Genomic DNA, 26,331 nt, shown 5'->3' on the forward strand with positions numbered 1-26,331 from the left:
CCCATGTCTTCTGCCCAAACTTCCAGTCTTGCTCTGCCAATATCTGGTTTCTTTGTTCTGCTGGTGGTGATTTTCCACTCTGTGCTTCACCAGCTCTCTGCAGAGAAATTTGGTCAAACTGTTTCTTTACTCAGGTGAATTCCTTAGTATACCCATTGTTCAGTCAGAGCATGATCATTAAGGTTAGTGACTCTTCATTGACCCTGGTCTGGAAGACCCTGTCAGCCAATGGATTCCAGTTCATATAAAGGCATTCCATGATAAAATTACTCCATCAAAACATTTTCATGACATTAACCAGAATTGCTAAGTTTAAAGACAGGTTCCCCAACTTGTCACTCACACTCTTGTCCAAAATTGGTCTTGTTGAACTCAGTGGGTTTGCATGGGTTATAAATCAATGCAGAAATTGGCCCAATGTATTTTAGTTTTTAAAGTGAATTCAGTTATTATGAAGGCACAGAATTCACAGTACTAAAAGCCTGAAGTATCTACAATATCTACAAAATTGATGTAGCACAGGCCATATGTCCTTGTACTACCCCTATTCTGGGCCTTATTCCTGACATGGATTGATCCTTTCAGGAGGTGAAAGGATAGTTTTCTTCATGTCTAATCAATATTCTGTCCCTCATATAAGATTGCCCAGGCAGATCTAGAGGTAGGAATGTAGAACTAGGCAGATCACTGACTCAGTTTTCCCCAAATCAAAGAATAAAATAAGAACCTAGCTGAATATTTGCCCAAAACAGTATTTGGTTAACTTTTTTCCATTAACCTTTTAGAATTTCTGTCCTTTGTGTACCTCTGCACTTCTTGGATCCAGCTGATATACTTGATATACCACTGCAAGAAGTTATTCTCATATGTTTCTGACCCAGGCAATACCAAAAGTGCAGGAAACTTAATAAGAAGTAGTTATATTCTGTTCTCAGTCATACCAGTGTCAATCCGAGTGAATCTTTGGAGTCAATGGAACTACTTTGAATTTACACTGGTATGACCGAGATCAAATCTGTTCCATAATCAGTACTTATGAGATTTTCAGCTTGATTTATCTGCTGTGTTTGTTCAAGCAGCCTCTCTTTTCAGGAAAGGTGGTGTGGGTGGTTGCATTGCCTAAGTTAAAAGAAGGGCTAATTAGGCAGCCTCTGCTTTAGAAATACAGGGGAAAGAGACTGAGAGAGAGCAGCTGCAATAAAGCACAGCAGCATAACTGCTTGAGGGACCATCATGCATGGAATGCACACAGCCTGCACCAGCTTCCCAATATAAAAAATGGATATTTATATTTTGGGGGAGGGGAAATCTGTGTTTTTATTTTCTAATATAAGATTTTAAGTGTTCATTGGAGCTCTTTCTGTTTTGAAGTCAAAGGGCAAAAGGTGCCCCTGCTTCACTGTACTTCCACAGTGTTACAGCTTTATTTTTGTTTTGGGATAAAAATACAGGTTTAGTTTGAGTGTTCCAAAACCAGATACCACTCTCTCTCTCTCTCTCTCTCTCTCTCTCGTAGGCAGGGTGCTGCTGTGCCAGGCAAACCAGGAGGGATCTCCCGTGTACAGTGCCCCCAGTTCACTAGTATACACATCCACAAGTAAGCCCGTGTTACGGCTCTATTTTTGTTTTGTGGCAAAAGCCGATAAATGTGAATTAAGCCCCTAGTAGTTGTTGTTAAGGTAAATGTGATATTTATAACATGTTTAAGTAATTCTACAGGTAATTCAGCAACTGATTCGTTATTTACATCATCACTATTGTAAATAGAAAATATTATACTATTCTACTATACTGGTCAAAACCTCTGTAGTGACACTAATATTTGGAGTCCATTACTGTTGGACACACTAATATTTTTGACAAAGTAATATATATATATTTTTTAATCTGAAATAAGCAAGAAATCAAGACTCTTATACCCTTCCACCACTTGTTTGTGTCAGGATTGGCCTTAGAAATGGAGTCTTCCTTTCAATTGTCTGGGGTGGGGTGAAAAGTATGTAAGCCACCGACAATAAAAGAGAGGCTGTGTGCAAATGGATACTGAATATACAAACAACTGTCCCAATAAAAATAGTTATGCATTGTGCTGTCCTCCATTTTTCTGCACATGCATCTGTAATGGAAATGTCTAGAAATCCTCTAAAATCCTATACAGAAGTGGAAATAATTCTGACAATACTGTGTCTCGTGATGATGAAGATGATGATATCAGTTCTGAATATGATCTGGGTGAAAAAAGGACCTAATGAGAGCAGTAGTAGTAATATTGATTATTTACATTGGTGCTACTACCAAAATGTTCAAGGAAAATAAAACCACCACCACCATCTAGTGAAATGAACCTTAAAATATCAAATGTATGATTACAAAGTCAACAGAAACTCCTGCTTGTTCTGGTAGGCCAGATTCCTCTTTATCTGACTTGCCACAACATGGTGAGCAGTAGCATCTTCTGTATATTCCTCACTAGTGAGGTCTCCCTATAGAAGATGCTTAACCTTAACTGTTTGGGGTCATTTTTGTCAGATGGTGTTCACTGCAAAAATGCAAGTGGAGGAGTGACTATTCTGGACACCAATGCTGCAATGAGGCATCTTTACTATAATAAATCAAATGAAATATTTAGCACTGCTTCTTTAAATTATATACTTATTTCCAATGCTGATTGGCAGAATATCAAAGTTTTCTCTCGGAAAAAGGTGGTAGGTTGCTGCATCATCACAATTGTGCTGCTGTTTTGTCACTGGCAGTGAACAACACTATCACTATTGCTACTGCTACTGCTACTACTACTACAGAAATGTGTACAGTACCCCCTAAGCAAGTCCTTACCAATGAATGATAAAGTAATTTAATGTATATGAAGTATTGCAAAATAGGGACAAATAGTCCAACCACACTACATTTATACTGGAAAATATCTAATGCTATTTTTCCCAAGCAGAATTTTTTCCAACAATGTTATGCCTTGTGTTATGTTAGAGATGTGAAAGACCAGCGATGTCAACTACTCTGTTTCCCTGGTATTAGAAGATTATTCCCTTCAGTAGATTGCTAGTGTTTTATCCCATTTTGTTTTAAATGTCCCGAGCAATTGGGCCACATTCATCAGGGAACTATCCACTACCTAATTCATCTCACTGTTAGAAGTTTTCCGGCGATTCACTCTTGATATTCCCTTTCTTAATTTTACCCCCAAGACTCCAACATATTCCACCCTAAATAAATCCTCTCTGTGCTTGGTATTTATATCTTTCAGATATTTGCAGTGTTACTAAATCCTAAATTCGTTATTGCATGGCCAAACTAAGCTATGTTTTTAGCTCTCAAAAATAAATATCTCCAAATAAACTCATTCAGGAGAGATGTGTCTTGGAAAGATGGTATACTAACAAACTCCCCCTTGTTTTCAATTCGGTTAGATAAGCAAGATACCAGGCCTTTCCCACTTTCCTCCCACTGGCCAGTCTTCAACATAAACCTTCAGAACAGAGATTGCAACTAATCATTTCAGTACAAATCACTATTATTTTTCTGAATTTCCATGCCTGCATGTCACCATATTTGCTTCCCTGTTAGTAGTATTGACAGAACATAGTTTTCCTTACAGGATTATAATTGCAGTGCTGTTAAAATTATATTATTTTAATTACTATTGTTGTTGCAGTACTTGAAATTTGTTGCTTATTTCTGGTAAGCTTTTCTAATAAGGAGAAATAACACACCTTCATTTGTATTGGGTCCTATATTAAAAAAATAAAATATGTAAGATGTAAATTTTTTTTATCTCCTGTACATTACTTTAATTTGTATTTATTTTGGTCAGCAACTCCTGTCCTAATCTGGTCCAAATCTATAAAATACTTTCCTGAAAAGAGAATAGACACATCAGTGTTAACCTTAAAGAGGCTAACAATTATATTACTGTCATTCCATGTAGACAGCAGCATTACAATCCTCATCTTTCAATAATCTTTAAGACTTGTGATTTGATCACCCTGTGCTGCTATTTGTTACTATTCTTATAAATGGGTAATATTTCAGGATAAATTAGAATGATTTTATCCCCCTTAAAATAGTGGAAGTTGAAAATTTGTTATCATATTAAACACTGAAGGGGGACAATCATCTGAGATATTCAAAGATGCCAGGGAGAATTGGACATGGTTAATTTTAGTGGAAGTTGGGAATCCATATCCTTTGGGCACTTTGGAAAATCTCAGGTTCCATCTCTAGAAATGTTGTTGTCTTTAAATTTGCCTTTTAAAATGTAAACCTACTTATTTACCTTTGCATTTAGCTATCACAAAAGACTAAAAAGAAAAATGGTGGTGAAATGCCTTTCTCTGAATTTGGTTACATTTATTCTCCATTTGATCACTTTGTGAGCTAGCTTGTAGCAAGAGGCAGTACTTCTTAGGCTGTCTCTGGAGCAGTCCCACAGGGAAGAGTGAGACTTTTCAGTCACATTCTGCCTCCTAGTGTGCCCGATGCTCCCAGGAAGCGTGTGTACCCTTCCAATGGTGTAACTACACTGATGGGTGTAAAGGGGGAAAGAATCCAGGCTCTGCCTCCCCCAACCATTCCTGCCCACTTGTGCAACGTACTGCAAATCAGTCTGCAGAACCCACTTCTCCTGCGTACAGGAAGTGATGTATAGCACAACTGCAGAAAGGAATAAAAGGGGGGTGCCTTATAGCTCCTTTACTCCTATAGGTTTGAGTACAGGATGGGCCTAAAGCTAGATCTTTTTTAGGGCATATAATCATGAAGTAAATAATTTGTAATAGAAATAACATACATCCATATCCTAATTTGATCATGTATGCAAACAAAATGGAATCTGGCCCTATCTCCTCTGCTGGGGATTCCCCCAGCATAGGAGAATCCCTGTCAGGGGTACAGTTGTCTTAGTTGGCTTCTACACTACCCTCCAATACCAACCCAGCACAGGACGTGAGTAAGGGGCAAGAGGAGAAGTAGCCTGAATGCAGCCATGGAGGATCCCTTGCCGTGATTAGAGCAGTCAAAAGATTGCTGCAGCCTAGACCGAGACCAAGCAGAGAATCAGGGAACCATACTGAGCTTCTCTGTGGTGCACAGCCTCGCGGCAGCACTGACAGCAGAGAATTTGGCCCTTTGTGACTAATACATTTGAGTCCCTCTTCCTCTCACTCCTCCCCACTTCAGAAAATTAGTGTTTCCAGAAGAGACTTTCATCTCCTTAAAAAGCTTCTACATAATGGAAAATGAGATGCAGAAGCTGGAGTCTCTCTTTAATCGCCAAATACTAGAGCTGCTCAACAAGCGGAACTGCCTCAAGTTTGGGCCCTAGGAGAGTATCTGATCTTTTGATAACACTGTAGAAAAAAGTGCCTAAGGTAGCCTATAATTGACAGCTGTGTTATTTGTTCCTCATAGACTCTACTATTAGAACTGGGCAAGTACTGTAAAAAAAATACAAATATTCATTTGAATTATAAATGAATTCACTTTGTATTCATGCCTCTCTTCCCCACTATTTCTAATGAGGAAGCTGCTCCATTAGCCCTATTGCTAAAACAGATTTATATTATGTTTAAAATGTGAAAAAATATATTGGATATTTTTTGCCCTTGTGTAACCCCCAAGTTAGTGGAGGATGATTCTAAAAAGTTCAAAATTGTCCTAATGCAGGATAAGATCTAGCCAAGTACATTTATATATGCACATGCACAGACACACACTCTAAAAGTGAAGGCTCCAATTTTATCTATATACTTTTATATTTAAAATGTCAAAGTAATAAGTTAAAAAAAGAAATTGCCACCATATTTACTTTGTTAAAATGCATGTAGTTTCATTGAGTTAAAGCATAATCATCATGATCTACAACATCAGCATTAAGAGCTCAACAGCTGTCGCCAAATAAAAGGGACAACAACAATCCCAATCCATAGTTACAAATTCCAGAAGCTACCTTTAACTGCATGCAGATATGGCTGGTATATCATCCTGTGCAACTACCTATCACAGGGAATGAAGATACTAAGCCCCATTGTTTCTGGAGCAAGTCCAGCATCCCCTTAATTGGAATTGGTGAACTTTCCACCATATCTATGACCCTTCCACAAGTGAATGAAAGAAATCTCTGGTATTATTGATGACTTTCACAGATATTTTTTGTGTGTGTTCTTTGCACAGATCATAGAAATGAGGTAGTCAGTACACAAGATACAGAAGTGTTAAAATTTTTGTTCAAGACAAGGAACTGCATATTGCAAGTGCTCAGTCTTTAGTACAGGTTTCACTGTGTAGTGAATGCAATAGAATAAGTTGCACATTGAAGCCAAAACACAGGGGAGAGGGTGGGAAAACAGTCAGTCTACAGAAAGGAGCAGCAGCTACCAACAGGAAACATTTGTACTCTAGGGAGCAGCCAACTGAGATAACCCCTGCATTTGCTAAAATTGGCCTGTTAGCTGGGTTGCTGTAGCAAAGATCCCATCCGATAACAGGGGGTGGGATTTTTGAAAGAGCTCAGAGTTGGCCAAACTCTACTCCCATGGAAGACAATTGAAGATAAGTCATTGACTTCAAAGGAAGCAAAGTTGGACCAAAGCTGAGTGCTTTTGAAAATCCAACCCAAAAGCTATAAAGCATTAAGCTTTGTGTTAGTTTCATGTACATACATAGTAATATCTGGCCAAATTGTGCCCTTTGATGTGCATGTGCAGTTCTTGTATTTTCAGCAGGAGCTCTGTACATGCACCAGAGGAGAGTTAGGACTGAAGAGATGGTAAATACCACATACCTGAATCTGTAGCCACTGAATACCAGACATCCTCTATATTTATCATATGAATGGTAAATACTATATGCTCTTATCTAGAGTGTGTATCTAGGAATACCAGGAGCTTCCACTTGTTTCCACTTGTTTTGCACTCCCATAAAATAGTTTTGCCATTGACTTCAATGAGAGCAGAACTGGGGACACTATCCCTGTTATATAACATATACTGAATATTGGAATTTTTTCATCATCTATAAACAAGCTTAAGGGCTCCAAAACGCACGTGCCAATTTTCATTTTTGATTAAAAAAATCTTTAACGAAGTGACAGACTTAAAAGAAGCAAAATGTTATCAGAATGCAAAAATAATCTATTCATTTATTCTATTTCATCATACTCAAGGGCATTTGAAGTTGGCAGCATATTTTTTAATTGATACATTGATTGCAGTTTTGTGTGGAGTAGTGTAGTGGAATTCAGCAAAAATGATTTAGGTGGTACAAATGCTTATAAATCAGACCCACATTGTTCTTGTTCTTTACGTAATTGTCTGATAAAACTTCCATCAGTTTCTGTAATTAAACTAATGGTCTAAATGAATTTCCAGATCACTAGTTATTCATTCCAATATAGAAAATGTCATTACATTGAGTTCAATTAATAGAAAGAAAGTTTACAGCCCATTGTGTCACTAAAATGGGATTCTTCTATTTTAGCTATTTTAATTATGAAAATTCTTTTTTTCCTCACTTTATTTTCCCCATTTGTGGACTACTTCATTGTTCATTCTTTGTTCGGAATAAAATAAACAGTGTTTAACATTTAATATTAAAACCTTTAGTGCCCAAACCTCTTTAAGTCCCTGTCCTTAATATAAATATAGATGGTGTTTTTTTCAAATTTGTACCTTGTTAGCTTTTTTTAAAAAAAGCAAAATTCAATCAATGCTAAACCTACAATCCCATGATATGCCCCAAAACATCTTATTTGTCTTGATCCTTCTTTCACAGAAATACATATGACAGATAAGCAGTCACCAGAGGATACTTTTGTTTTGTGTCAGACAGATATTAAAACAATAAACTATGTTGCCCTGGGATTTTAGCTTACAAGAAACCAGAAAACAACAAGGCAAAGATGAGATGTTTTTGAAAGGTGGGAAGGCGGTTGTTTCAAGAAATTCCCCGGAAACCTTTGGTCCTATGATATTGTTGACAGGAGATATTTTTAATGCTTAGTTTTCTTAAGTGGATCTTGAAAATGCCTTCCACTACTTTAAAATCTGTCTTGGTGCATTATTCTAAGATATTTATCAGATTTCAGTAGAGGGAGAAAATCCTAAATTAAAGTCTAAAAAATAAATCAGATTATAAAAAGCTTCAGTACTGGTGATTTTGTTTTGGTTTTGCATTACTCTATTAAAGTGATGTACCATGTCTTTTTTTATGTTTTATAGAAACATTTTTATTACATTATGTATATCTATCTATCTATCTATTTTTTCTTCACAGAGGCTTTATTGTGAATAGTAAGTGGAGGATCATTAAAACTGGAAACCGCAGGATCCCTGTTGATGCACATGGAACAAATGCGGGGAATTCCCATTAGTACTAAGGGGAGCTACATGCATAAATCCCATGTGCATGAATGAGAGATTAGCCCCTTTAACTGTAAAGTAAAACTGAACATTAAATGAAACCCAGAAATATCCCAAATCGCCAGGCCGTGTCGTTCACTCAGCACAGAAATAAAATTTAACTAACTTTAAAAGAATATTGATTTTGTGAAATCTTCTTGATATTTCCTGCATCTCTGAAGATACCCCAGAATGATGCATTCTGTGGCATCTCTGTTACCGTGGGTTGCAGTAGGACCACTGGTATTTATAATGTCTACTTCTGGCATATCTTCCACGACTCAGGAAATACCAAGAAGATTTCACAGGGTTGGGAAAGTCAGAAGAAATTTTTAAGAAGGTAATTTTAAATGTATTTCATGTATGTATGGAATGTATGGAGTATGTATGTATGGAGGCATTCCACGCAGAAATTTGGCCTTAACTCAGTTTTCGTGTTTTCTTTGCCATTCACATGTAATTACATAATAGTGTACATTGTGATGATGGTGGCATTCCTCTGAGACTTCAAGATTGTTTGACTTTTGTGCTATTGAAGATGATGATCTGTGTATTTGCACTGTTTCTGTTTAAGACATAATTGGCCAAATTCAGCCCAAACTGACTTCATTGGAATGACACCATGACTGAATTTGTCCCACTCTATCTAACATGGTTTTCAGTTGGGAAGAGACTATTCAGTAAGTAGTTGTGCACTGGTGTGTAGATCAAAAAGGATTTAAAGTGGAGCATTACGTAATTATGTGTCTACTTTTACTGCCTAAAAGCTAAATTAAAACTGTTTCGTGTTCTGATAAAGTAATAGATTATAGCAAGTCACTTAATCTAATTTAATAGATACGGTAGTACAGCACTGTATTTTCAACTGTGTGTTTTTGTTTGCCTTGTATTGCTCATTCAAACAACAAAAAGAACCTTTGCACATAACTTCTGCAGACCTGCCAAGTTAAACACTATAGGATTGAGATTCATTCTCCCTTGCTAAATGAAATGTTACAAAAATCCTGCCCATAGGGAATTGTCAATACATTTTAGTAGGCAGATCACAAACACCACTTCCACAGTGCCTAAACCTCATTACTGCACATTTAGGAACTAAGGAATCTTTGATGTGTCTCTTGAATTAATTCATTGCATTTATTTATGGCTTGAAAAAATCATCTGGTGGTAACCAGGAATAATGTGAAAAGAACTTAATTCATTGCATGGGTCATACAGTAAAATGTTTCATACTGAGTAAATATGAAAATAAAAATGAAAATGTTTGAACATTGAAAATGTTTGAATAATTCCCTTGTATGATCTGATTCTGTAAATCAAACACTTTAATCAATTTCAAGTTTCCCAAATTGTTATATATTGTCCTACGTTTTACATTACATTCACCTGTCACACTTTAACATTTGCAGACAGAAATGTTGGAATTAAGCTCTTTTTCAGAATAAGGGTGTCTTAGATATAAAAGTGGTTTTGAATGTGGTTTGGCCAATGCCTCAGACCCAGGGGCAGATCCTGAGCTAAGTTACACTATGGTGAATCCAAAGTAACACCACGGATTTCCAGATACACCTCTACTCCGGTATAACACGACATGATATAACATGGGTTCGCGTACAACATGGTAAAGCTCTGACACGCTGCTCTGAGCAGTGTGTTAAGGGAGCCGGGCCGGGGCCGAAGGGTTGGATAAGGGGCAGTCAGGGGCTCCCCCACCCAGGGTCTAGGAGTCAGGAGCTGGGGGGTCAATTTTGGGGGCACTGCAGTCCCAGAGTGGCCTGGTGGATTATCAGGGGGCTGGGAGCAGCCTGCTCCAATTCCCTCGCCCCGGCCCCTGCTGTGTCACTCGGGGGGTTGGAGGAAGGGACACCCCCCTGCACTCACCGGCAGTGGAGGAAGCAGAGCAGGCCAGCCCCAGCCCACTCCACTCCTCCAGCTCCCAGCCGCGGCACTCCGCTTCCCACTGCAGGTGAGTGGGGGACCTTTCCCCAACCCCCTAGCAACACGGCTGGGGCAAGGAAAGTGGAGTGGGCTGGGGCCCCATCACTCCGCTTCCCGCCACAGGTTTGTGCGGTGGGTGTCCTTTCCCCAACCTACCTGCACTCACAGGCAGCGGGAAGTGGAGCAGCCCGGCCCCAGCCCACTCTACTCTGCCAGCTCCCAGCTGCGGCTCTCCGCTTCCAACTTCAGGTGAGTACGGAGGGCATCCTTTCCCCAACCTCTCCACACTCACCAGGGGCTGGGAGCTGGCAGAGTGGAGCTGGCTGGGGCCACGTTGCTCTGCTTCCTGCCGCTGCTGTCAGGGCAGGGGGTGTGGATAAGGGTCGGAGCAGACAGGGAGCAGGGGGGTTGGGTAGAGGATGGGGTTCTGAGGGTGATTAGGGACAGGTGGTCTCTGGAGGGGGCGGTCAGGGAACAAGGAGCACGGGGGGCCAAAGCAAGTTCGATATAACGTGGTGAGATTTTTTGTCTCCTGAGGACCGCGTTATATCGGGGTAGAGGTGTATATTATTTATAAAAACAACATAAAACTTATTAAATGGAAAGAAGAGAATACCATACTAAATGTGTACAGTCTAGGTTTGGGTATCAATCATTTCCAATCTCTGAAAACCTGAATTTTCAGGGCTTGATTCACACATGCTGGATCAGAGGTTGCAAATTGCACCTACCTCCCCCAAGAGGGACAGTTGTACCCCAGAACATGGTTCCAGCCCTTGGGAAGGGCAAATGGTGTTTGCATTACTACTTGTTGGCACTATACAAACAGCGTGCTTGGCACTTTACAAAGAACGCAGACAAGGTTTCTGCCCCAAAGATCTTATGGTTTAGATAGGCAACAGAAATAGACCCCAGAGGCATTGAGATGAGGCAGGATGGGAAATGATGAAACCAACTGGTTTGATCAGGTGAAGTTCAGCACACCTTCTTAGTGGTTCCACCATTTTTGTTTGGATTTTTTTTCTATCTTAAAGGAGTAAAGATTTTCAGTCGTCAAGTGAGAACAGTCGCCTGAGGAGAGGACTAAGGAGGAAAGGCGTTGTGGAAGAAGTGAGTTTTGAGGAGGGACTTGAAGGAGGAGAGGGGTGAAGGCATGGCAGACTGAGGCAGGAGCGGGGGAGTATCTTTCTTATGGGTTTGATTTCTGTTCCGTTTCTTCTTATGGTGAGGAGTTTTATTGCATATAAATGTAACATGTCTATTAAAAGAATCAACAGGTGAGAGGAATAAATAATTACAATAAAAATCATGGTTAGAATATTAAATACAGTTAAATTTCTTTGCACATTTAAAGCCAGTAATATAACCATATCTTCTTGAAACTTGATTGTCAGCTCTCATAGGTTATTTGCATTCCTAGTTAGAGAATTCTTCACTTACAGGACCTGATTGTCTTTTCATACTAGCTTTACATAGTGGTAACTGTGATAAAGCTGCTACAGATTTACACTGGAGCAAATGAGGCCCATGCTATGTACAATTTGGATCTCTGCCTATGATGATAAAATCTTCTGCTTTGTATTGCCTCTTAGTTTACCATAACAAGGGAGTTTACACCATTGAGCTGTGTGTTGAGTCTCCGGAGGCTGTAAATGCATGTTTACATTTTCGTTTGAGAAATCAATCAGCTCAGCTCATACCATTGTGAAGAATATTTTGCAGAGTGCTTTACTTTGATTTCTACAGTCATAATTCTTTGTAATGGCAAAAGGATCCTTTGATTCTCTTGTTTCAGAGTGGTAGCCATGTTAGTCTGTATCAGCAAAAAGAACGAGGAGTAATTGTGGCACTTTAGAGACTAACACGTTTATTTGGGCATAAGCTTTCGTGGGCTAAAGCGCACTTCATCAGATGCATGCAGTGAAAAATACAGTAGGAAGATATATAATATATACAGAGAACATGAAAAAATGGGTGTTGCCATACCAACTCTAACCAGACTAATCAAGGTGAGCTATTATCAGCAGGAGAAAAAAAACTTTTGTGGTGATAATCAGGATGGCCCATTTCAAACTGTTGACAAGAAAGTGAGAGTAACAGTAGGGGGGAAATTAGCATGGGGAAATAGTTTTTACTTTGTGTAATGACCCATCCACTCCCAGTCCTTATTTGAGCCTAATTTAATGGTGTCCAGTTTGCAAATTAATTCCAGTTCTGCAGTTTCTCATTGGAGTCTGTTTCTGAAGGGTTTTTGTTGTTGAAGAATTGTGACTTTTAGATCTGTAATTGAGTGACCGGGAGGCTGAAGTGTGATTGGTACAATGACACCTTCGTTTTTTTGTGAAGTTCAGTGTAGACAATACATTGGAGGAAGCTGTCATATCAGATAATGAGGAAAATCCTTACTCAGGTGCAGAGCCTGAATGGCCAGAACATGTATATAAATGTGAACAGGATTTGGCGGTTTGTCTCTTATAAATTTACAAAATGTTAAAGATATTTGTGACCCTTGCATTTTCTGCATGCCAGCTAATTTAAGCAGTGCTTGAAGTTAAAGGAAACCCTTTTCTGTAGATGAGCTGCCAGATTCACCTATGATACCATCCCAAACTAATCCTAATAAAATCTGTATTAAAAAACAAAAACAGCCCTCCAAAACACACCATCTCTCACACACACATATATACCATTGAATTCTTCCAGTGGGTCCACAGCATCTCATGATCAACAGTACAACAGTGTCAAAGGTGATTGATAGGTTGAGAAGAATCAGCATGATTGTCTCACACACACAGACACGCACGTCCCTTACCTATCAGTGCTGGATTAATTCTGAATCTTTGTCTGAAGCCAGATTGGGAGAGTCCAGGATATCTGTAGAGTTTTAAGAGTTGTGACACTGTGGAAGGTGGTGGGGCCTTTTGCTCCAAGTGCTGGTTCCTTAAGGACTAGGGAGACCATTCTGTTTTTGACGATGTACGGCAGGGAGCCATCTCTGAGGAAGGAATTAAGTATTTGTCAGCAGAGGATGCAGGTATTGCCTGCTTGCCTTGGCCTGCCAGGACAGAGATGACGCCAAATCTTAGGTGGTGACACTTTTTTCTGTGCATCTATAAGCAGCATCTGTTGGACTCTGCTCAGTCTGGCAAAGCTCTTCCCATAGAGGTATATTTATTATCGGATCTGGTAGTTGTTTCAGCTTCATTCATAGTAAAACGTAAGTGTAGCCTTGAGGTATTTACAGTAGGATAAGATGTAACGGATTTAAGGGTTGTGACAAAGAATGGATTTCAATGACCATATTGACGTAAGTTAGTGCTTCTCATCTGAGCCTGTCAAATTTGGTTTCAGAAATAGGTAGAACTTGAGTTGTATTTTTCAGACTCCTCCTTTTGTATCATCTTACTTTCATTATTTATATTTGTGCTTAAAAGCATGTTCTCTGAATGAAACTCCTTACAGGATTTGTATTTCACTTTAATGAATACCTTTGCAATTTCATGATCCCTTTTTTGAAGTCTGCATAGTTATTTGCATGATAAGTCTCTATAACATGGTTTCCAACTGTTCATGGTCTGTTGTCTGCCCAAAAACATGTCCATGAAACTGCTCACAGTACACCTCTACCCCAACATAACGCTGTCCTCAGGAGCCAAAAATTCTTACCGCGTTATAGGTGAAACCGCGTTATATTGATCTTGCTTTGGCCTCAAGCATCTCCATTATTAATAGTCAGCAAATAGTCCCGCCCCCTATCCGACCCCTACCTACTTCCCGCCCTGTGACTAACCCCTCAGAACCTCTGACTCATCCAACCCCCCCCCCATCCCTAATCACCCCCAGGACTCCCATGCTGAGCCACGCGCTGCACCGGGACATGGCACACTGAAGCGCTCACGCCTGCTTAATCACATCAGCTAAGGCAAGCCCCGTGGAGGTGGGCCAGGGGGAACCGTCCCAGTGACCACTGTCCTATCCATGGAGCACACCCAGCTAGGGTGACCAGACGTCCCGATTTTATCGGGACTGTCCCAATATTTGCTTGTTTGTCCCGCGTCCCGACCAATGTTCGGTCGGGACACTGGACAAACAAACAATTTTGCCCTCCGCTCCCGTGCACAGGCGGAGCCCAGAGGGGCTCTTGCCCCCCGGCCCGACTCCGCCCCTTCCTTCCCCCATTGGATCCCTCACCAAATCCCTGCCCCCAGCCCTGCCCCCTCACTGCCCCATTGGATCCCAAGCCGAACCTGGGGAGGAGACGCCCCTGTGCAGCAGCCTGGGCACACGGGCCATGGCTGGCTGGGGCCGGGAGCGCTGCAGTGCAGCGCGGAGGCTGCTCCAGCCCTGCAGTCCACGGGGCAGCATGGTGGGTCCAGGGGCAGCGCGGAGCAGGCAGGGCCCGGGTGAGCGGCGTGGCCCGGGGGTGTGGGCTGCCCGCCGGAGACATGTGGTGGAGAGGGGCTGCGGGGGCGAGATCTGTCCCAGGCAGGGCGGCTGGCGCGAGGAGCCGGCCAGGGTCCCCCGAACCGATAAACTTCCCCGACGCTGCTGGGGAATCCTGCGCCTCTCCCGCTCGGCTGCGCTCCAGCATCTTGCCCTGCCGGGAAGGAGCTGCTGGAGTGCAGCTGAGCGGGAGAGGTGCGGGGCTCCCCGCCTGCGGTGGGACGAATCTCATGTGCCCGGGGTGGGAGGCTCCGCGGGGAATGCAGTGCGCGCGGCTGGGGCGCTGTGTGCGATCCGGCGGCGCGGCTGGGTCCTGCTAATGCCCCCGGCCCCTGCAAAACTGCTTTTTTTTTTTTTTTGCTCTGCCGCCATTTTTTTTGCTCCGCCCCTCCCCCCCCCGTGTCCCAATATTTCATCCCTGTGATCTGGTCACCCTAGCTGTGTGCGATCCGGCGGCGCGGCTGGGTCCTGCTAATGCCCCCGGCCCCTGCAAAACTGTTTTTTTTTTTTTTGCTCTGCCGCCATTTTTTTTGCTCCGCCCCCCCCCCGTGTCCCGATATTTCATCCCTGTGATCTGGTCACCCTACACCCAGCCCAGCGCAGCGGCTGAGCCCGCGATGGGGAGCAGGGTGGGCAGCCTTGCCCGATGCGCCCATGTGCACCTGGTCCCCACCCCATGCCCATGCGGTGCCGGGAGAGGGTGAGCCATCAGCAGGCGTCTCCTGCCATGCGTGCCCACCCTCAGCCCGTCTCCTCCTCCTCCTCCTACACAGAGCCCCGCACAGCTCGTCTCCGGTGAGGATGCTGCGGCCAGCTGCCCCCCGGGGCGCACAGGGACCCTGACTGTGAGCAGGTAGTGTGGCGCTATGGACCCGGAGAGCCCGCCCAGCGCTGCTGAGAGCGGGTTGCAGCCTGCCAGCTGGGCCCACTGTGTGCCAAGCCCTCCAGCGCCGGGACAGGGGCACCTGCATGGCACCGTCTAGGACGGGCACCTCTCCCTGCCCTGGATCCACAACTTCCCCGCATGGACCAGTCTTCCCAAACTTCTTGATGCCGGCTGGAGCCTGTGTGATGTTCCCCTGCACTGCAGCTCTCTTCCGTGGGATGTGGCTCCCCCTTCTCCCTGTCCCCTGACAGTCCCCCGAGACCCTCTGCCCCTTATCCAACCCCTTGGCCCCACCCCAACACCCTTAACATGCCGCTCAGAGCAGCATGTCAGAGCCAGACACGCCGATCCCCCGATCTTCCGGAGTGTGCAGCCCCGCCCCCCAGAGCGCTGCTTTACCGCGTTATATCTGAATTCATGTTATATCAGGGTAGAGGTGTAGTGATAAAACTGACAGAACTCCTTTTTTTTCAGTCTGGTAGTTCTGTTGCAGTGGTTCTCAAACTATTGTACTGGTGACCCCTTTCACACAGCAAGCCTATGAGTGCGACCCCCCTTTTAAATTAAAAACACTTGTTTATATATTTAACACCATTATAAATGCTGGAGGCAAAGCGGGGTTTGGGGTGGAGGTTGACAGCTCGCGACCTCCCATGTAATCACCTCACGACCCCCTGAGAGGTCCCAACCCCCAGTTTGAGAACCCCTGTTCTGTTGTGTTTTTGTCTGTCCTTTGGCAGCATAAGCCACTGGGCAATCATTTTGCAAGACAGTCCAACCTATGTGAATTTTTCATCAGTTGAGATCTTGAATTTTCATCTCAACATATTTCAGTACCAATGGTTCTGTGCTGAAGTTTTGTATTTTTTTTCCAATTACCAAAAGATTTTCTCTTGCCATTCACTGCAATGCCATTCGAGCTGGAGTGTTACGCAATCACAGCAAGTGACTAGAAAATTATTAATGACTGCTCAATGTTAAAATTAACTAATGTAATTCATGAGGCAAACCTACATTGTGTAAAGACAGATACCCCTCACTGGAATTTGAAATAAAGAAACTTGAAGCCTTATGCATTCTTGAATAAAATTTCAGTCTTCAAATACAGATGGGTGCATAACTTGCCTACTGACCTGAATGTAAAAAAAAACGTAAAAGATTTGGATGATATGTTTAACAGACTGTGATGCAATAATGATATTATACATCACATTGATATGGATCGCAGATGCTGCAAAAAATGTGTACCATGTAAAATCTCATTAACACTGAGAATTAAAATAAAAATTGAATTTAACCATATAGTAAAATTACATAGTACTGAGAAAATACAAGTACAAAGTGACTTGGTTAACAGTATGGCCACTTACTAAAACCAAGCAAGTTAAGGATTTGTACAGATCCAGAAGATTTGAATAAGATCATCAAGAATGAGTGCTACTCCAAGAGAACAGTTGATGAAATCATGTCTATATATCAAAATGCAAAAAAAATATTTGCTAGTCTGGATGCAAGCCGAGTGTTTTGGAGGGTCTGAAGTGATAAAGTTAGTGCAAAACTCTCCTTTGGTAGATTCATTGTATAAGTAATTTTCCTTCGGGATTGCATCAGCACCTAAGGTATAATATTGCTTCATGTTTGAGATCTCTGAGGATCTGGATTGGGTGGAAGTAAACTGGTGACGGTGTGCTGATTTGTGGCAAAAATTATAAACAACAAAATGAAGGACTGCACAATATTCTGCGGTGTCCCAAAGCAAAAAAAACTTTAAATTAAACAGAAACAAATGCCAGAACAAAGTGAATGAGATTAGCTATGTAGGTAAGACATAATACATACATGGAGTTTTGGCTTGAGGAACAACAAACAAAAAGAGGCAATTGCACAAATGGAAGGAATTCAATACCTTACAGAGATTCATGGGCATATAAACATATCTAAGAAAATTAGAGGGCAATACAGAATATCTATTTTGAAATTCAGTATTTATTTCCAGGATCTCAAACACATCTGTTTTAAAACCTTATTTTGTATATTTGAGAACCAAGAAAAAACTGTTTCTGCATTATCTTCAGATCTTTGCCTTCCTAATGAATACATTTTGCTTTTGTTTCTCGGCAATATGCAGCACACACTTAAAAATTGCATTTATTACATATATGACTCTCCACCACATATGCTGGACATTTTTGTGATATTTTGTGTGTTTCCACATTTATTGCAGAAAATCTAGTGATTGATGTTTGTTTATCCTTTCATTATGGATTCCTTCCTCATTTTTTATTAAATGCACCCCATTTCTTCACTTCAGTGTCTGTGAGCATTTTCTTTTGTGAAACATGAATATCCACAGTTCTTTGCAATGTCAAGTCAATTTCTTACAATAACCTTGCTTTGCCTTTATCATCAACTATACCATAAATAGGCAGATCTCCAACTATGCCATTTGCTAACTGATCAAAGTGACATACCTTTGTGTTGTTACAGAGGTCTGTGATATGGTCAATTTTCTCATATGCCCTTTAGTATCTTGGTGTAGTGTTTTTTTTGTTTGCTTTGTTTTGTTTTATTTTAATAAAAAGTGCATTTTCCTATTTGACTGAGGAATTCATGTGGCCACATTTTCTCCAAAGATTTCATTTACTTTAACACTGTGTAAAAGAGATATGACATATAGGAGTACTAGTAGCATAGACTGATTTTTGTTTTCTGGCCCTGGTCACTGGACATGGCTCCTTGGTTCAAAACGTATTTCCAGGACATGATAGGGTCAGTATTCACTGACTCCTGTGGCTGTTATTTTTGGTGGGGGAAGGAGAGGTGAGAGAGAAATGAATACTATATACATTTAGAACAAATATAAATAAATGTTTTTCTTTCAACTGAGCTATTCAGCATGTACAAGTCATTGTTGGAGTAGTTAAGTAATTGGATTTTTAAAAGGAGTTGGATAATAATAAGATAAGGCTAATCATTTATTAAGCTTCATGGCACCAGTTGTTTGTGCCAAGTGTCAGGAAGAAAACCGCTTCTTATGTACAACAGAAAGCAAGCTGTATTAAGGAGTAGGAGGTTGCCTTCTGCTGAAAAGTCAACTATATATCTGCTGAGGGCATTTAATTGGATTGAAGAATCAATGGTGTGATCTGGTATGGAAATCGTATCATATTTGGTTTGTGTGTGTGTGTGTACGCGCGCAATGGAACAACACTGTAGATTTCAGATGGTTCCTTCCATAGCTCTCACAGCTGCTATTTTGAGAAATATGTACATAGTCGTCAGAAATATACCCTTAAAACTAAAACCTATGCAACATTTATGGTGAAGCTTTGGACTAATCTGGGTTTGCCTTGAAACTTTTATATAGTGATGTTGTGTAAAGGGATTCAATTACAGGCCACAATGTTTTGTAGCTATCTGTCTCACATAAAAAGTTAATTAATCAGGGCTGTGTCAGTTTTCTTGTGCCATGTCAATTTGCAGCAAGGTAATTAATCACTAATCACCCAGCATGCAGCAAGCTGAGGGACAATCCACGAGTATTTATTGTCTTTTTTTCAAACTAAATGGCACACAGAGCCATGAAGAAACACATCTTGCCTTTCATAGTATTTTTATCGACAGTTTTGCATGTTGTAATAGACTGTAGCAACAAGCAGCTGTAGTTCAATGGAATATGAATATTAAAGAAACAAATGAGAGCAGATTTATAGGCCATTGCTTTTCTGTTATGTCAGTTTGGAGATTACACCAAGCAAATGAACAGTGAAAAATTACTCTTCCATGTGGAGAATGGTGATTAGACTTGTACATTAATTAGAGATTTTTGTTTTTCTTTTCAATACATTTCAAATGAGAATGTCCTGTAAAAAACTGTTTGTCCAAAATGCAGATTTATTCATTCCTAAACAACAGTCTCTAATATTGCCATGTATTTTGGCACAATGGTAAGGAAATGATTGTTTCAATAATCCCAAATAAGCGTTTCAAGAATGAATGCACTGTGAATGGAAGAAATAAGGGGCCCAATTCTGCACTCATTGACATCAATGGCAAAACTCTCATTGACATCAGTAGATTAAGGATTGGGCCCTGAGATAGACTTCCCACAGATTGAAAGTAGTGGATGGAAAATAATTTTGTTGATATTTTTGTAAGCATCATGAATTTGCTAAATGTGTTGCCTATAAAATTATCTAAAACAAATAGATACTTAAAATCCATTTTATTATAAAAAGGGTGCTTATGGAGCTCAAATTTGAACTGGAACACTCTTTGGATATAGATTTAAATGCAAAGACCTAGGGGCATGATTCTAAATACTCTGTTTATAATTCTATAATTCTTGTATAAGAGCAAATTGTATTGGAATATATATTTGAGATCTTTTGCAATTTAGAAAAATATTAGGTCAACTGAATATTCACAACAGTGTACATCAGCATAATGTCCTTATTCTGTTGCTGAAAATTTCATTCACTATGATACTTATTATTCTATCTATCCCTCCTCAGCATGTTACTGCTTATGCTTCTTTGTTTGTAATTTATTGTCCAGCATTTGTGATGGATTTCCTCAACAGGGATCTTTCTAAACCATGGGACTTATGTAAATGTGGTCCCTGCCTTTTTAACAATTAAAACATCTTACAGTAAATTAGCCACAGTCTGATTCAACCAAGCCGTAGCCTTAAAACCCTTTAACATAAAATATTTGCAGGCTCTTGATAGGAGATGACCTAGTAGTTGGTAAGAGTGAGGGATGAGGAGTGGTAGATTCTCTCATCCATTTTGATGGCACACCTTTATTTACACATATGGCATTCTCATGCAAATTCAAACCAGAGCACAAATCCAAAGAATAATTGCCCATTAAAGCTGTTGTATATTTTTATGGCTTTGATACATAATCTGCTCCCCTGTTGGTTTTTGCATCTGCTACTCTTCCATCTAACCCAAAGCTCTAAAACTTTAATACACAGTTTATAACTCTCAAGTATTTTATACTGGTTTGTGTTCCTCCTCTTGGGACATCAAGGCTTGAGAGATTTGTGCCTCTAGCTTTTATTTTCCCATGCACATGTTGAGGTTTAGAGTCTGGATAGCATATCAGACAATCGGAAAGTTCATTTAATAGAGAAATGCTTAAGAACAGTATGTGTTATATTTTTTGGGAGAAATTTGGGTTTCATTAAATGTCAGCTGCAAACTCAATGGTTAAATTCTTCTCTTTGTCCTCATGCCCATTATTGGTTTCTACATATGATTGGTTCACTTAAGCTGTACACATACATCAGCATGAATTGCCTTAGGTCAATAGGCACAATATGCAGTCTACTTCTTATGTAAGAGACCTGTGGTGAATTTTTGTAGCAGAACACATTTGAAGTGTTTTATGAATATAAGAAACAACTTTGAATAGTTGTGATGGTTTGTTTCCTCACCCTCCGCTGTCTACAAGACACATTGTTGGTGTGTATTTTAAGGTTGCTTGTACCATGATCATCCGGAAAGACATAATATAGCCCATTATAGTTTATGGGCTAAATTCAATTTTCATCGCAATGATACCAGCTTTTTCACTTTGATCATGTTAAATATCTATGGCAATAAGCTGCAAAAGGGACTCTTCCCAATACATTGTACCTATGATTTTTTTTTCTTTTTAAACTATGGCAGTAAATTATTTATATATTCTCTCTCTAGGCCAACATAAATACTTCCTGAGTCAGGCATTTCATTTCTTCTTTTTTAGGTGTTAGGAAGTATCAGTTTAGCTGGTGAAGCTAAATTTCTGTGTAATGTGGAGATTTGGGAACTAACTTCTTTTAGAATGCATTCATATGTGACTATCAAAGTAGCAAGTTAGCTCTAAGCGGAGAATAATCAGTAACTATTAGATGAGCTAATGGAACTGTTTCTTTGTCTTGATAGTTGGTTGTATTCAGATTTTAGAAATGGTCTGGTTTAAGTCATATCATCTTCTTTGCCCTGGCTGTGGTGAAGGAAAGCTTCCTTTCCTCCATCACAGCATCAGACAAATCTAGTCAGTCAAAACATTCTGCTAAATATGAGCTGCCTCGGCTCAAAAGCAGATACAGATGTTTCTCGCTGTGAGATTCAGACACAACTGACCCTCTTCGTCATAGCACATTCACTGGTTGAGTTTCAGCCAGGTTGGCATACTGAGGTACTAAGGGAGCTTAGTTCTGCAAACTCCGAGTTAGATCTTTGCCCCTCATGGTACGTAAATTCTGGCTGCTTGGTACTGGGTTCATTGTTAGTTGAGATTACAGATAGAGGAGAATAAATAATTGACTTTTCAGTTCTGTAGTCAAACTGAAAAATTCAAAAAACAAATTTGTTTTGTTGTGAACCAAAAATTTTTTTTTCACTGAAAAAATTTGCCTAGCTCAAATTACTAGTGCCCCTCCTTTGATACAAATGATTTTATTAGGCCTATGCTTAAGCTGTTTTCTAAAGCTGGGTGAGGATACTGAAAAGAAACTTTGTGTTGTCTGGCAACCACAGGTATCCCTGAACCCTTCCAATATGGTTTATGACCTGGGTTTGGCATGGAGACTGCACTAGTGTAATTTTTTGCAAGTCTTTAAGCAACTAAATGATTATTGATGACCTAAATGATTATTCTAACTCTGTCAGCAACCTTGAATACAATTGTCTACAAATCACAGTTCAGCTGTTCCAAAAATCAGAACATAGGCCCAGGTTGTACACATGTGTAGAGAAAGTGGTGAATGAATTGCAAAATGCATATTTTACGGAGGAAAAAGTTATGCAGTATTTTACAAAGTGAAAACTTATATAAGGTAAATTACATAAATGCTGACAATAGGTAGAGTTTACTAAACATAGAATGGAACATTTTCCATGAAGAATTTAGAGCATCTAAGCAGGTTAGTGTTATCATATCAACAGGTTTTTTTAATAGCAGTGCTCAACAATAACTACCTCAAGCTTAGCCTGCGTTAGTTTGACCTCCAGTTGTTTTTGTTTTTTTTATCATCTCATATACATGTGTGGCTCCCATCAAGTTTAGAACCACTACTGCAATGTCATGGGCAGAACTTAGCCCTGACTGTTTGTGTTGTCAAATTTTATCAATAGTCAATTACACATGAATATATGGTGAGACCTGCACCTCTTGGCTTAAGAATCCATTTTTAGGTGTCCCAAAAGTTCCCAGTACCATTTGCTTTAAAGTAGTTAAAAATGAACCACTATGAGGTACTGATCTTTTCTGATCCCTTGGGTCATCATTTAGGTTTCACAGTATTTAAAATATAGTAATACTTGGCTTGGCCAGAGCCTGAAGTCCTCTCTTACTTTTAACTTAGTCCTTGCTCAAGCAAAAATCTTGTCAACCCTGGAATTTTTTTATTTAAGTTTAACACATTAACTAATACAGTAGTAAATTCTAGTGTAGACAGAACACAGATTGTTTATTCCCAGGCTTGTTTAACCCTGGGTTTAATTTGTGAGAGTCGTGCTGTTAATGCCAGTGAGACGTTGGTGGAAAACATGACTGTGAATGTGTTTTTTATCCAGTCCACACTAGAATTTACAGCTGTTAATTAACACATTAGAACATGGTTTAAAATTCCACTGTATGCCACTTCTAACTGAAGATAGTAGCGGTTCTCCTGAGTAAAAAACTGAGGTGGCTGGGATGTGGATGCACAGTGGAGGCAGGGAGAGCTATAAACGATTCTTCACTGCATCTGTGTGTCTTGGAGGCAACCCCATGAGGCAGTGCGCTTCCTCTTACTACAGCATTGGCCTACAAGAGACAATTGAGCCTTGAGTTGACAAGCTCAGGATCTGGCCATCTGTGATTTACTATTTCATGTGTACCTACTGTAGTAAAGTCTTATATTAGGGACTTTAAAGGGATACTAAAATAAATAAATAAATAAATAAATAAACATATTTGCTAGTTTAGAGCAATGAAAGCATGACTCTAACTCACGGATGTGTATACAAAGGTGCTTCTGATAATTAGTGGAATTCCAGGGGCATAAAATGTGCTTTCATTTGTTCCAGGAAAAAGATCCTTGCAACACGTTCCAAGTCTTTTTATTTCCTTTTTTTTAAAGGCTTCTTATATGCACTCTGTTGCAAAATGAGCAGCAATATATTAAGACCTGTAAATACTTCCTGCTCATTTTGACAGATTTTTTTTATTATAGCAGAAAGAAGTATAAAACTGAATACCAGATTTGCCTTTTTAAAAGAATGTTCTCCCTTCACTATATTGCCAAAGCACTGTTTCATGTTGTATCTCAACATCTAAATCCTAGCAGAATTACTATAAAACCTGCTTGTCGCTGAGAGGGATTGTGTAAAGCTATAGCAAGGTGATAATGGATAGGTCACCATAATTACGGTATATTCTCTCATACAGGCAGCCAGTTGCTTTTGCACATCGTGAATTTTTTATTTTCTTTATTTCAAATTCAGTGTTTCTGTTAAAACTTAATACTAAAATTGATGAAAGACATATCTGGATTCAAACCCATTGATCTTTCAACTTTAAAATAGTAAGCATGTTATGTATCATTACCTCTATTCATTTGCTTTTATTGGGGTTTACTGGGTAATATCTGTTTTATTCACTTTCCTTATTTACACACTGAGACAAATTCAGCCCTGGTGTAACACTGTTGAAGCAATTTGAGTTACACCAGAGCTGAATTTAGTTCTGTATCTCTCATTGATGGGTTTTCTGTTCAAAACATACCTGTTCTAACATTTGCCAGCAATGCCTATCACAGGAAAAATGTAGGTAATGCAACACATGGGTCTACAAACTTGAAGAGAAAGTAAAGCAGAAAGTGTCATACGTTTTTCATTTGTATTTTAAAAGTTTTAAGCAAAGTAGAGTTATAGAGTTTTACCGTGTCCCCAAAACACTTATACTTTGGCTCATCACAGTTTAATTCTGATGGAAATATTTTAAAGTCTTACATGGAATTACAATTAATGTGGAAATTTAAGCTGAACATAACTGAGAGATTCTCTTGCTCCTGACCTATGTAGCTGAACCATCACTGTTAGGGATGAGTGTTATATTAGCTCATTTAGGGCCTGTCTACACTTACCAGGGGATCAAAGAGCGGTGATTGATGCATCGGCGGTCAATTTAGCGGGTTTAGTGAAGACCTGCTAAATCGACCACCAATTGCTCTCCCATTGACTCCTGTGCTCCACCGGATTGAGAAGAGTAAGGAGAGTCGACAGGAGAGCATCTCCCATCGTCATCACATAGTGTGGACCCCGCGGTAAATTGATCTAAGCTACGTCGATTTGAGTTACGCTAGTCACATAACTCAAATTGCATAGCTTAAGATTGAATTTCCCCTGTAGTGTAGACAAGACCTGAGATACTTCTGAATAATACAGCTTTGGCCTTTGAATGCACTAAATTGTAGAAAATGGCAGGTACCTGTATAATCAAACTGTGTCCTCAGAAAAAGACACCTGAGATCTCCCTGAAAGAATGCTGTAGCCTTCTGATCCCCCTTTTTCACCCAAGTTACTCAGTTCAGACACTGATAATGATTGAATTGTCCAGTAAAAGTCATGTGCAATCACAATAGTTTAACTATCATTTTTGTTACTAGAAGCTTTAGTTTAAGCAGGGTAGTTTTACTCCCTCTGGAAGTCTCCCCTCAAGGGATTAATTTCCTCTAATAGTGTGGGCTACCATAAATCAACTTCCTTCTTCTAAGTGAGGTTCCCCTAAGGGAGCTACAACCAGCTCCAGTAATTTTTTTCCTAAACTAAATACCCAGTTGGCTGCCTCCTGTTTGCTTGAAAAGATTTTTCTGTAAGAAAATCTGGCCTTTTGTGAAAGAGTAACAATTTGCTTGGTTTGTCTCTCCTACCCTCCCAGATACAGACAAGCTTGAATACACACAAACTGTGTGCTACGTTTTCACTATGTTATCTTGTTTTAAATTGAAACGATCAGCATGACTGGAGTTCTTTATGTTTCTTTTGTGTTTCCCATAGTGCCAGGCTTCCCTTACCCTGCTGCAACTGCAGCTGCTGCTTACAGAGGTGCACATCTAAGAGGTCGAGGTCGCACAGTGTACAACACGTTTCGTGCAGCAGCCCCCCCTCCTCCAATTCCAGCCTATGGCGGGTAAGTGGATCAGTCTCTTTTACCTGTTACAATACATCCCCAAAGGCTATGAACTGTTTGTGAGTGCAGTGCATGCTGGTCTTGTCTCACTACAGAAACCAACACAGCATGCAACCAATCCAACTGCCTGAAGTGGTGCACCTTGCACAGAGTATTGAAAAATGACTGTAATTTGTACTGTCATGGTTGGTGGCTTTAAGCATTTTATATGTCACATGTTGTTATGTAAATTCTCTTAGAGACTGAATGCTGCAGAACAGAGAAATTTACAGCTAAAAGTGTATTTTTCGTGATTGCAAACATCTGGTTATTAAGGAGGTTGGATGAAGTAAACTTTTTCTTTTTTTTTTCAAATTCAGATTCTCCCACAGAAAGTTATCTTGGGATAGCTAGAGGGTGTGTGTGTTTATTTTGTTTATTTGTTTATTGCACATAAAAATTCAGTTTTGTTTCATATTTTCTTAGTTACATCTCTTTGCCTACATT

The 26,331-nt window shown here is 40.1% G+C and overlaps 1 protein-coding gene across 12 annotated transcripts in view; it reads left to right on the forward strand.

Annotated features, from left to right (window-relative positions):
- The window catches only part of RBFOX1 (RNA binding fox-1 homolog 1), a 2,584,986-nt gene that overhangs the window by 2,485,514 nt on the left and 73,141 nt on the right, over positions 1–26,331 (forward strand). For all 12 annotated transcript variants that reach the window (XM_044979735.1, XM_044979736.1, XM_044979737.1 and 9 more), the window contains 2 exons: positions 1,517–1,597; positions 25,713–25,845. In XM_044979735.1, the coding sequence (XP_044835670.1) occupies positions 1,517–1,597; positions 25,713–25,845 (214 nt within the window). The remainder of the gene's footprint in view (positions 1–1,516; positions 1,598–25,712; positions 25,846–26,331) is intronic.

This window comes from Mauremys mutica, chromosome 11 (assembly GCF_020497125.1).
Source record: "Mauremys mutica isolate MM-2020 ecotype Southern chromosome 11, ASM2049712v1, whole genome shotgun sequence".
Lineage (NCBI taxonomy): Eukaryota > Metazoa > Chordata > Testudines > Geoemydidae > Mauremys > Mauremys mutica.